Source organism: Opisthorchis viverrini, assembly GCF_000715545.1.
Source record: "Opisthorchis viverrini unplaced genomic scaffold opera_v5_467, whole genome shotgun sequence".
Lineage (NCBI taxonomy): Eukaryota > Metazoa > Platyhelminthes > Trematoda > Opisthorchiida > Opisthorchiidae > Opisthorchis > Opisthorchis viverrini.
This window is the reverse complement of record NW_008752126.1, coordinates 140,757-154,466: the sequence shown is the minus strand read 5'-3', so window position 1 is coordinate 154,466 and position 13,710 is coordinate 140,757. Positions and strand designations below refer to the sequence as shown.

Here is a 13,710-nt window from a genome sequence, read left to right as displayed (position 1 = left end):
TAGCGTAAACCTTGTGTCGTCAGGCGCAGAGATACACCGACAGAGTCCACTAGGATAGGCAAAACCGAAGATGGACACGGAAGCACTGATAACCGTCCCATATGTGAAAGATCGACGGATCAGTGATCTCCTGTTCATTACACATCCCAATTTCCAACACTTCACCATAAATGTATCTTACCTAAATACTGACAAGATTTCTTCTGGCCACTTCTATGTGAATGGTATCGATCGGCGAAATGATCTTCGCATGATCCAATATTTCGCCTTCAGCTTAACCAACACGGCCTAACTTTCCGGACCCGGTGGTATGTATAGCCACAACCACCCAGTTGTGACACCCTTTTGGTGTCTTACTGCCTTGCCGCCCGAAGGGAACACCAGGGCTGGGATACTGCCAGCTTGCTCAAGCCTAGCCAGGTAAACTAGCCAATCCAGCACACAAGATCGGTAAGCATGTGTACACAGAGACTATTTAGCTGACACTAATGAACTGGTGTACGCAGAAGGTGGCGCTAGAGTCAAAGGTAATTATAAATCTACGTCTAGAATCTGCCCGTCGTTCCTTGTGTCATAGTGTAAACTTGCACTGAGTTTATAACCGCCTGATGCATGTGTCTTTAGAACTAATCCATCTTTTTAAGTTCACATTACTCTCGTTTGATTAGTCTTCATCCCGTCCTAGTGCAATTATTCTGGCAAGTTCAGACCGGATGCGGGAAGCAGTGGACCCGGGTTTCGCCCATCAGCGGTCATATCCTTGGTCGTCCCGGGGATTGATCCGCTAAAAAAGCGTCAGTTCGAGACGCGGTTTCCACTTACGGAATGTGAGCTACTGGTGAGGTCAATTTACCTTATCAGGGATTCAAGACGTAGGGCCGTCCCCATCACTGTGGTAGATAACACAAATCTCTTATAGCACAAGCCTCTTCAGCTATGTACACTTTATTCGAAAAGCTGGAATACGTACACAAAAGTTACACTCGGGTGATTCATGTTGTCAGACCCGAAATACTCCACCGCGGCTTCTTTTCTCCGGAGCAGCAATCAACAGAATCCGCGTTGGCTTCTTTACGGGCCAACATAAGCTGAAATTCAGCACAGTACATGTCCTTATACGGAGCGACATCACGAACAAAGCGGAAATTCCACGACTTGACAGTCATCGATGCTTCATTTGGCGCAGCTTCTCCGAACAAATCCACGCAATGCAGAGCGTTGGCGATGCGCTGTTTCACTGTATCTTCGGATTCTATGTGGCGTCGAAGAAAACAGTAGCAGAAAATCTCTAGAGGCACGGTCGGATCACACTTCTCGTACTCGCCATCTACTGAGAAAGCATCCAAAAATTCCGGGGCCAGCGCCGGAAGATTCATTATCACTACAAATCTCTGAGGTGGTTCTGAGGAACAAAGTGATTTCCAGTAGTGCGGAAGAAGGATCTGATGGGGAACGGAGAACAGGGTCGGCACAATGATAACCAACTCTCTACGGTCATTATTTTGAATGGAGAAAGTACGGAGGGGTATGATAACTATTTTGGAATGGAATGCAGTAAACATAGTGAAGGATGCCCTATATTTTTCATTGGCAAAGAAACAGGAAATTACAGGGAACGGTAAAACCCACACGTACAAAATCCTCCTGAAAAATTCTACCCACAACTTCCAAGACACTGTACCGATACCTGTAATAAGCTTAATACTGGTGGAGTATATTTCAAAATTGTGGGCTCACTGTACCTGTTCGTACGCACCCACTCAGACAGACATACAAAAAAGGTCAGACGAAATTGACTTGGTATCCAGCTATGAGACTGTCAGTGCACGGTATCACTGAAAATAGCCAGAACTTCGACAAGATCTGACGGGAAGATACACTTCGTCTGTGTAGTCAACAGAGGAATGCGAGCATTCCAGACGCAGAGATGCCAATACCAAATAGACATGATCTGAGTGTGATAGTGACACAGCAATGCGGACGATTGGCAATAAGGCTACAATGATCTGGAATAAAACCGTTTGAAGCAGTGAATTCAGACCGGCAATAAATGACAGCCTTCGCGGTCACGTTTGCACTCTAGGAACTCACACCTATGGCTGCTTGTACGCAAAAAGACAAGTATGAGTAATGGGGAGATTGATCGACATTCACTGATCCCTCGTCACCATTTACACCTTGTCAAGGGTTCAGCACGTAACCTTAGTCCTCCTCAGCAATCGGTCCCCCCTTTTCGAGAAACTTAAATCGCCCTAATGAATCTCTTATATTCAATTCCGTCCAAAATCCACAGGCTACCTGTTTCTTATTTTTACCGTTCAACCCTTCCCCCTGGTTGAAACCGGTTTATGCGTCTATTCCACGGATTTCGTAAACACCCGTAGTTGCTCATGAACTTTTGACCCTTGAACTATCAAACCACTTGGGTCACCGCTATGTTTGCCGTTAAATTAAATCAAGACCGGCCGTGGGCTGTCAGTCTCTTGTGAAAGTCAATCGATCTGCGAATGACTGTTTGTCGAAATCAGTCCATTTTGGGTTTAAATAGAATGTAAGGTTGACGGGAAACGGGGACTGCGCCCACCTGATAAGCCCCAAGAAAGGCGAAACCGCTCGTGGACTGTCAGAGTTTTCGGCAAGCATGTGAAAATATACTGCGATATCTCTAATATCGTGGCAACTGAAACATGAGAGGAGGCTTGAGTGCGGCATATTCAGTTGTAGAATACCATAAAAGAGGGATTCAGTTGAGTCTCTCGTGAAAACTAAATTGATCTGCGAATGACTGTACTTGTCGAAATCAGTCTAATTAGGATTCAGTTGATCTCTCGTGAAAACTAAATTGATCTGCGAATGACTGTACTTGTCGAAATCAGTCTAATTAGGTTTCAAGTAGAACGTAAGGTTGACGGAAACTCGGGGACTGCGCCCACCTGATGAGCCCCAAAAAGGGCAAAACCGGTCGTGGGCTGTCAAAGAGTTTTCAGCAACCTTGTCAGTAGTTTCCTTTATAAAAATCGACTTACCGTTTTTTTCCGAGTGTGCTATTCTACAGCAATTTTATAACTGTTTGGCGCCTTCTTTGGACTTGCACCAGTTGGTGCAATAACTTAGAAGTTTTTATCCCCATTGTATATGGAACGTATTTTCATACATATAGTACTGCATGCGGTTTCGCGTGTTCCCCGAATACGCCAAGCATTCCAAGTTGCTCACGTTTAATTGAACAAAATCTAGAGACTTACAGTTTCCCTTCGCCCCCATTGGTCGAAATTAGCTGACCGCTCAACGCTGTTCTACACAGTGTTTGTCTGGAAAAAGAGTCCCTCAATTATGGATGGCGTTAGGCCCCCAATTGTACATAGGTTCCAAAAATTGCTTTTACATAGTGAGCTGGTGTTACTGTGAGGATAAACTGGACCTTTCGAGTTTCTCGTTTCCTTCATATCCTCCTACCTCGCGAATAAATACCCGCCCGTCCAAATTGAAACACTTTACGTTTTCCAGTGGCTTCCGCTTCGTTTTGTTCACAGTCACATTTTTCAGTAGCCACTTGTAGGATTCTGGATTTAGGTCGTTCGCGAACACATCGCAACCAAGTTTGGCGGCAGGGACAGCGAACGGACCGACACCGGCAAACACATCGTAGACGACAGTGCGTGTGGCGAAAACCGTCTGATCACCATGCTCAGTGGCTAAAGGTAATGAGTGTCGTATCCGTTCCACAATCCTGGCGTGTTCTGTACCTGGAAAAAGAAGTGAAGGGTGTCTTCTAAGATGCGAGGACAGTTAACTAAACGCCGTGTATAAAACAGCTTAACCGTAATAAACACGTCATTGCATCAGCAGCACCAACGACAGTCTAGTAGGTCCCCTATCAGAAAAACTACAAAATCCCTAATAGAAACGACTCACTTGGCAAAAAGCATGAATAAGAGAAACCTCTCTATGGGAAATAGGATAAATTTCAAGATCATTGACTCCGCTTCCCGAATTTGGAACGACATAAGCCTGATGCTTAGTCACTTGCGAAAATTCTGTCAGCGTTTTCGGCGGTAACGAAGGCTGTGATGATCGATCGCTTGCTTCGGCATTGCGGCCGTTATCTATGGCCTCACGGACCCCAACCTACCTGATAAATTTGTACCAGCTACCGACCCAATGTGACGGTAAACTATGCATGACATCAAGCCAAACTGGGATGTACAACAGGGTGTAAACAGATGTATAGGTAAGGAAATAAAAACCCCGTAAAGTAGACCTAGGGAGGCATATCACCGCAGTGATGGTCACTCCACTCATTAGTGGTTCGACTTCAACACTGTAGCAATGCAGTTCACGTTTCTACTCAGGAGTCTCACAAGCGAAGTAGGTCGGGAGATTTGATACTAAACAAAAACTCAAAATTTTGTGTTTAATATTGATGGTAACTGTTAGGCCGGAATCCACGCGGATCCCACTATACCGCACGTCTTTAGGCGCTGCTACGGCCGAGAAGCCTGGCCCGCTCGAGGTTGGCCCAAAATTTGGGACGCTTCCCGGTCCGGCATCAAGACGAGATCTGATTGGTCAACAATCTGGACCCAACAGCCAATCATGACCCAGTATTGGCCAAATGCCGGTTGCCAATGGCGCTCCAGAACGCGTCAGAAATTCCAGAAAGTTATAGCCGCTTACGCTATATATACGAAGCGCTGTACAACTGTTCCTGATTTCGTTTTGGGCGTTAATAGACCTTGTGCACCTTTGGTGGTTGTTTTTGACGTGAACGCTAGCTTGGGAGGTTCAGACCGAGAACTAAGCCGAGGGAAAATACCATTACTACAGTAACAATTCCTACAAAGTGTGGGAAAATAATGTTAGTGTAGAACGGGAACTCAAATCCGATTCTACTCTTAACATCAGACACGGCAATTTATTCGCGTGAGCCTGAATTTCGTGAATTCCGCGCGAAATAAGGACAGCGAAAATCGATAAGCCTTTAACTACCATGGTAATTTATCAATAATTCATTTAGGTGAATATTTTTCTCTACAAACAGATTGTCCATACTGAGGGAAGTTTGTTGATTCATTCCTCTCAGGGTAGTGTACTTTTCAAGTGGCTACAGCGCGAATTTACTAACCGGAAGGTCCGTGGTTCGAACCCAACCTCTATCTCTCGACTTCCCATGTGTAGGCTTGGGCAACCTGGCAGTATCCCAGCCCTCGTGCCTCCTTTGTATGGTATGGCAGTTAGGCACCGAGAGGGTGCTGCAGCTGAACCAGCACACTTTCCGCCAAGGTTTTCTTAGCCCTGGAGTGCTACTTTAATTGATGTCAGTAGTTAGGAACGTGGATTAAAATTCTAAAATCATGAAACCGAGTCGCAGAGGTCTGCCATGGAAAACAAATTTGCGGCATCCGATGCGTCCATCTTGCGAGCAGGTAATGCTTTAGGCATCATTTTATTGTCCTTTATCGTACAAGTTCGCTACAGCCCTCCATTTCCAAAGTAAATAACCTAAGGCATATGATGATGGAGCGCATCGGTTAAAATTAACTCACTTTATTAAATCGGATAATTTTATGTTGATCGTTCAACAAGCCCTGGTTCAGAATACGACGCAGCATGTAAACTATCCAGCTGCATCACGAAGATTACTCATTTCCAAGACGTAGCACATACAAGCCATTAAGTTTGGTGAACATCCTAAATGAGACATTCATTCGAAACCCGTAAGCATCAAGCCTGTAGATAAAGCGCATCAAACGCTTAATCAGAAGGGTGCACAAGTAATATTCCAACAAAAGGATAACACACTCACCCAACCTCGAATTCCAGTACACCTTAGACATGTCCAAATGAAAAGACAAGTTGTTTTCTCTTACAACAGTTACGTAGTTCGGTTCACCAGCCATCAATTCCATCTCGAATGTTCGGTAGTCCGACTCGATTGCAGAAGCTTTGTGGATCACAGTGCGGATATTAGGAAGTTTGTCCAGAGCAAGCTGACCTGTATTAGGGAATCAATAAGAAATGGCAAAAGCATTCGAGCATATTGTGGAAGGGAACCAAAGACATTTAGTGCACAGTTGACCAGAATCACCGAAAAATATCCAGACTAATACCACATGGGACGACAGCGGCAGACTCCGTAGGAATAGAGACTAGAAGTATGTCCGGAGGCCGGAAGTCCCTAATAACCAAACATTACATCATTTGGACGGATGTGCCACGTGCAGGATATGGACTAAACGAAGGCATATCCTGATTGGCCAGAATGCCAGCCAACCCGGATCGGGCATCTTTAACTCGACGCTTCTCACGGAGATTCCAGCATGACCTTGTGGAACACTGTCATTGCCCAATGAATACGAACATGCCTATCTGGGATCTGGGATCCTCCACCTCGGAATTATCTCACGTCGTCTGGTGTCCCATGCGACATCGTCGCCTTACGGAGCCTCAGTCAGTTGTCTGAAGTTGGTTTCCTTGACGTGGTCGTGATTATGATCTTATTTGTGTCTCGCATTTGACATATTCGACTCTGCGTCCACCGTGGAAAGCATCCTCGTATCCCTCTGTGTGACTGCTGTGGCGTCCCTTCTGCCAGCCCACCTTTCTTGATTTTCCGGATAGCGGAAGGACGATCCGCATGAACCTGTGTGCCAGGAAAAATCGAAGCTGACACGGCTACTGCGGTCAGATTTGACAGCTAAAGGCAGTCATCAAGGTTACTGTACAACCCACCACTGTCTGTTAAAAAGCCATACACACTTGCACAGCACTGCAAGCGCGAACAAAAGAATGGAAGAGGAGGAAATTTTCACTTTAACCCGCATCGAAATTGCACGACATGCTCCAGTCAGACGTAGGAAATCCATACACTGTTAAAAAATGATCTTCGGTAGTGATCAACCGAGGAAATGCTGACGGGTATAGTAAGATTGCTGAGCCCAATTGTCGACAAACTGCTCGGATACATTTAATCGCGGTGGACTTCAAGGAGGCAAACATCATACTTGGTGGGGAAAAATCGTTCAGTTGTAGCACCACTTCGGTGCCTAACTGCCATGCTACCAGGAGGAAGCACGAGGGCTGGGATACTGTCAGGTTACCCAAGCCTAGACAGGGGAAGTCGAGAGACAGAGTTAGGGTTCGAACCACGGACCTTCCAGTCAGTAAATTCGCACTCTAACCCCCCTCGTTGGAGAATTAAGAATAATTTGTAACGAGGTAAATTAGCGGTTGATTCTACGAAGGTTACCTGGATGAAATGCGTGAACCTGACTGATCTGAGTGACAATACAATAGAAGTCTGGGTAGGGATCGAACAAAAAAGCACAACCCCCAACCCCTGTGCAAAACTTAACAACAGGCTACGAGACGTCGTCCCCAAGAAACAATCTACGGCGCCTGCCCTTCAATAAAGCAACTAAATACTGTATATCTGTGGGACGCAGTGTCCTCCGATAAAGAATTGGGCTGTGAAGGTACTTCGCACGGTAGAAATTGAACGAAAACGAGAGAGATCGTTCATTCAATACAGTAATATCGGACCAAGCTGTATATAACTTCTTACAAACAGTTGGTTTTGTGATTCCCAATGTACAACGAGTAGAATAACCAAAAAAGATATGGTTTACTCACCAATCAAGTGGCGATATGGAAGAGCATCTGGCTTCAAGTTGAAGTGCGCCACGTGACCCACCGCGGTAAAACCAGATACCGGCATCAAATGATCCGGAAGGAGTAGCTTAAGCGCATGCTCAAACGAGAAGTTTTCATAAGTGACTTTGAGGCGCAGTGAACATGGCTGATGGACGGAAGGAAGAACTGAGATAGAAACTTCTGGAGGTTCCTCTGCATTGGCTTCGTTCTGCGTACAACTGGAGTCCGGTGGGAAATACGGCTTTAATGAGACATCAATGTTCTGTTTTTTGAGGTCAGCAATAAATTCCGAGTCGGCAATCGAAGATGTCGGTTGTAGGAGAGTAAGTTTTCTCAAAACACCAGCGTCGTCTGTGCTGACGAAACAGAGGGCAAAACAGGTTTGATTTCAAGGTTGCGGACAACGAAGTGATGGAATGCAGTTCCGCATTGCTCAAGCCCACGCAAAAGCAACAGAAAACTTGGAGCTGGAAACATGTTTTGAACTATCTTCTGGTCAGTAGGTTCGCGCCTTTATCCTTGAGCTACTTTGAGAGTGGTCAAGTTATCAATTCTGAATGCTGTTGTATCATAAGTCCGTCGTAGTCAACAGCATTCTAGTCCGGTGAGGCTTACCTACTTAGCGAGAATAGACGGTTTCGCAGGATGGCGCAACAAATTATAAGGGATGGAGATTGAACTTAACGAATCGATAAACTGGCCTCATCGAATTCCACTGAGGGCTTTGTTCCCGACCAGGCCCCAACATTTTTATCAAAATGTGTGGTGGTTTTTCATTCCACTAGTTGGGCGTTCATCACGCCTCTCTTTTCTGTTATTGGAATATTCCTCGGGATGTCAGCGAGCCTGTTTAGTATGAACCGATTCCAACAGCAAATTCCCTGGATTCCTCACAGTGTTTAAGACTAATGCATACGCAGTGCAGGAGAATTTAATATGTGTGTAGCAAAGTGCCACACACACAGAATGCCACAGGCTATTTTTTTCGTCTCCACTGGGATTCCCGAATCTCCCATACTACCAACCATTTCTAAGTAGCTCAGAAGAATACCCGATAAGTGAAACTTCCGACTGAAACAATGGAGCAGCCATTCAGCACGTGTGACCGCATGATGTAAATCCGAGGACTGGGGGTGACGGGCGCTATATCTTGTCTAAGTGTGGGTGAATTACACTGTTGATCAACCGCTGGTGGCCGATCGGTTAAGTGTTCAAACCCCTACCCAGGGTGTCGCGGGTTCAAGACTCCCTCAGGATTTCGCGAGATGGCTCCCCTTGCAAAATTTCCACTAAAAGTTGTGAACATCTCCACACTACCGACAGTATTGGACATGTGCGCCCTCAGTACTTTCTGTCGAACTCAAGGCCCTGCTCAAGGCAAATCCATTCAATGCAACCCAACACAGAGCCCTTTCGGCGCCTAGCTGCCATGCCACTCGAGGGAAGCACGAGGGCTGAGGTGCTGCCAGATCGTCCATGCCTACATGGGAGCAGTCGGGTTCGTACTACGGATCTTCTAGTCAGTAAGCTCGTGCCTTAACAACTGACCTATCTCGAGCTCCTTCTCAGATATATCATCTGTGATGCTCAACACGACTCCCACCTTCAGTATCCACGCGTTCCACACATCCACCAACACGCCATCTGCCAGATATCACCAGTGATAGCCTGCGTTAGCACCATTTTTACTGCGAAAATAGAAATCAGCGGATTCACAGCTGCAGAAGTTTGAACAATTCCATCAAAGAACAGTTTGTTCCAAGTTCCGTATTTCTGACCGATATCTCAACACACTTCGTTGTTCGTTTCCAGCACTTTGATTCATGATCAGATCCGAACGCGAGGAACATACTTTGACGGAGAGATGGAAGATGCCCCAGCAGAAACAGGCAGTTTAAATCATAAACAAACGCTAGGATAAGACAACATGAACTCACTATGTTTTTTGAAGTTTTGGAATATGCACGAACGGTGGAAAGTATGGTCGAAGTTGTTCCAATAGACGACTTAAGCCACGGTTACAGGCAACACCGACGACCAGCATTGATACTGACTGATTGAAGATACCCTTATCGAAGACCGCATCTTCTTTCAGCGGCGGAAGGCCATTAGTAGCAGGAAAGACCACATCGCTTTCCGACATCAACGTGTGCGCGAACTTATTGCACAAATGAACGGGACGATTAAAATACGTTGCATGCAAACGGCAAACTGCGAAGAGAACCTTCCGGAAGATCTGAAAAAATATTGGAACTAGATAATAAGCTATCCCTTCGGAGTAACGTATTTACAACACGGTGGATAAATGAGATGTTCGAAGTACTTATACAATACTTATTACAGTGCAGAAGATAGTCTAGTTTGACCATACCGTATTCACATCGACTTCGTTCGTAAGTCGAGTCTCAAAGGGCCTCAAAGTCAAGAGTCCGCTTAGCTCACGCCAAAGTGGAACAGTAAAATCCGATCAGAGATTACCCATCACCTCTGTGCAATTAAGAAATGGATAGGGGAAATCGATGTCGGAATCAAGCCGATCTTGAGTGGTCAAGAGAACGGACCCGGGGTTTCCCATCTCTGTTAGTCCTCCAAATCCCATTAGCAGTTTGCTCGCTCTGCTTGTTAGGAATGACATAGTCGATGTGCAGATGCATGTGCGTTGTCAGGAGTGGGACAACTATGCTGGCTCAAATTTCCCGAATGGCCAACGAAGAATGCCAAGATAGCAGAATGGATTGGAGAGTGTGGGTGCTTCTTTGTAATTATGATAGAATTAACTTCTTTGGAAACGGGCTACAAGATGGCGATCGTCCTTTGGAGATATTTTGGTTATCCAGATTTTTGTATCATCGGGAAAAGGATATCGAGGTAAACATAGAGACAGGTCGATAATCAGGATCGAAAATAGCTGAAGACCTACAACTGGCCTCATACGATATACAAAATCTTAACGGATTCGGTCTTTAGGGGGTTTGATAAATCCTATCTTTCTGGATTCCTCCACAGCCAGCAAAGCTACCACAGGCTTGAAATTTAGATAGATAGTGGTCTGCACGATCGAACGTCTCTGGGAAGTTTGGACGGACTGAATGGTCTCCTGCTGAAAATTTTATAGAGCTTGTGGTCCTTACAAAGTGGATTTGCAACTCCCATTGGATGCCTGGATTTAACTCTCAGTAAAGTTCAGTTTGTCAGATGTAATCCATGTAGCAGGGGTTCATTGGTTCGAAATACTATAGTTCCCGCCACCGAAAAATGGGATAGCCAAGCAGTAGAAGTAATGGCATGAGCAAACAGTTCAGGGAAGTGGGCAAATACTCGTTGAAGATAATAAAAATAATTGTCTAGTCTTCCGGTGCCTAGCTGCCATGCCATCCAAAGGAATCACGAGGGCTGGGATACTGCCAGGTTACCCAAGCCTAGACAGAGGAAGTTGAGAGACAGGTTGGGTTCGAACCACAGATCTTCTGGTCCGTAAATTCGCGCTCCAATCACTGGGCCATCTCTTTGAAGACAGGTAAAAATAGTAATAACCGTTCAGCTGTAACACCCTTTCGATACTTAGCTACCATGTCACCAGAAGGAAGCACGAGGACTAGGATACTGCCAGGAGGAGTTGATGTGCAGAAATCGATTTTGAACCACGGACCTTTCGGTCGTGCTCTAACTACTGAGCCCCACTCACTGAAGACGATAGCTCTGATGCAGAAACGCCACTGTGTGATTGAACCAAGCCTGCCAAGTTCCTATCAAGGGAGATTGGCAACCGTCAAAACGCTTGCGCTTACTGGTTAGTGTTTTCACACTTCGTCAGGTCATAAATGTCCACCCCTCAACCTTCAAACTTGCATGGGGCTCGAGAAGAGCTCCGTGAGACGGACTGTCTTTTGACAAGTGTAGTCCACGAAGCGCAACACATCCACCGTGGCAGAGTTCCTTCTTCCAAAAGCCATCTAGCGCGCCTCAACACTGATAAACCCATGTCCCCACGACAAATGCTTTGGGAACACCGATAGCCAAAAACTGACAGCTCTCGTATTACCTCTAATTGCATGAAACATGTTTCTGGATCACACTGCCACACCGTATCCTCTGACCTCTACAAATAAACCAACGTCCAATCGGTACCGTAGGTGCCTCGGGTTGACAAAAGCTAACCTGGTCTTCAACAGTCAAGTAGTCCCGTCCCCTAGGAACAGCCCAGGTAAAAAAATATCTACCATGACTCCTGAACGAGGTTTAGGTTGGATCTCATACAGTCCTGTGACAGCATTAAACATTGCAGATCTCAGACGTATATACAACCAAACAGCAGAATTATTTAGCTTATTTAAGATGGCTCGCATTGTTGAAAGGTATAACTAAAGAGGGAAATATAGTCCGTGCACTCAGTGTGCATGTCTACGTATGAAATCTTATTGGCTGAGATTCCCTTGATACCCCAGCTGTGGTGCGACATACCTCACCTCCGGGGAATTTCGACAAGTTTTAATTGTGATTTTGTCACGATCATTTGGGGTTTTGTCAATGTGTCGTTGACACCACTGTTTCAGCAACTGTGTTGGACGGTCACCTGTTGCTAACAAGACCACGAAGGGAGCGAAGTCACCCACCGCTTGTACGACAGCTAGTGAATTTACAGTCAGTATCCCCAGCAGTGAAGCTATATTGGTATAAGAACTCAAATTACGATTATGTGAAAACGGCCCATCCGTTGGCGCTGTGGACGTAGAGGTAATTGGACGCCACCTGGCAGGTTTCTGAGATGTCGGTTTTGCGGTGTTCTTGATCCATTTTGTGCCCCTGGTGAAGGCAAAAACGCCCCTCGCTGCGAAGTTGTTTGTTAACAAACACGAAATAAACGGCTATAAACTGTTATCATGAAAGTGAATCTCATATGCACAGAATTTTTGAAGGCAAACAGTCTCAATCGTCCTCCTAAACTGTCCTTGAATATTGGACAATAATGAACGCACACTGGAAAGCGGTTCCATAAGTTCCATGGTAATCTTCATCTTCTATCAGATGAGGGAATGGGGCTTAGACACCAAACCAGAAACCACTCGCATGCTCCGTCAGTAGTACACGCCGTTACACTGGTAGTAAGGGCCCGGTTGCTCCCTTAGGGCTTTAAGTTGCAGTTGATTCAGAGTGATAATAGTCAATACACCCTTTATGATGGGTCATACCACGTGTCCCATAACCAAACTCATTTCTCTGCGTAAACTATGGTGTTCTGATCATGCACACACTGGATGGAGTCGTATAACACAAGAACAACAATAGGATCTGGTTGGCCAACAATCCGTAATCCTGACAGGAAAGCCCTCACCTTTCAGCTGGTTGACGCCTGCGCCCGCTTTGTCCTCATTATCGAAAGCTGCATGGTACAGAACAGTCTGTGATTTGATGGCAACCTAGTGAAGAGTTTACGACCCTTTTTCGATGTCTAAGTAGAACAGAAAGTGACAAGGCCGTGGCTTTTAGGGTGTACTCACCAGCGAAGGATGCTTAAAAACGTCAACAAGGAAATCAGGCTCATATAATACCAAACAGCATATCATTGGCGATCGGAACCGAAGGCTAGTAGCGCGCTTATAAGCGACATCGTGGCAAAACGGATTAATTTGAAATCAAACGCCGTACGTAAATACACGTTTGTGCCGAAGATAAAGGGTTGTTCAAGGTAAGAGGAAATCCATCCAAGAAGTAGGCAGCAATTTGGCCGCTGCACACCGATTCCCTTAGTGGTCTTGAAAGCCAACAGCCGTTTTGTACGGTATCCTGAGTGCCACTGCGAATTCATACACCAGTGCGGTGGGCCGATCCCCCGCCTAGTACACTCAGGGAGGTCAATGGGCGGTCGAACAGATAAATTACGCTACAGAAGAATAACCAGGAGTGATCGGAGATAGGCAACGATAAGGTATGAATCCATATGTAGGCCAAATCGATAACCCTATGGAGAAACTCAAGACTAGCGAGTTTAAAATGTGCTGTGTCCAAGTGACAAAAGTTTGTAAACAGGCTAAGGGAACTGGAAGTCCAAGAACTATC

At 45.7% G+C, this 13,710-nt stretch overlaps 1 protein-coding gene across 1 annotated transcript; it reads right to left on the bottom strand.

The window, feature by feature from the left end:
* Positions 1-992: 992 nt before the first annotated feature.
* Positions 993-10,019, bottom strand: T265_11248 (hypothetical protein; the record flags this gene model as incomplete). The annotated part of the gene is made up of 5 exons (XM_009177855.1): positions 993-1,442; positions 3,457-3,746; positions 5,807-5,995; positions 7,633-8,009; positions 9,591-10,019. The coding sequence occupies 5 exons, from the start codon at positions 9,794-9,796 to the stop codon at positions 993-995; spliced, it is 1,512 nt and encodes a 503-aa protein (XP_009176119.1).
* Between the last annotated feature and the right edge of the window lie 3,691 nt (positions 10,020-13,710).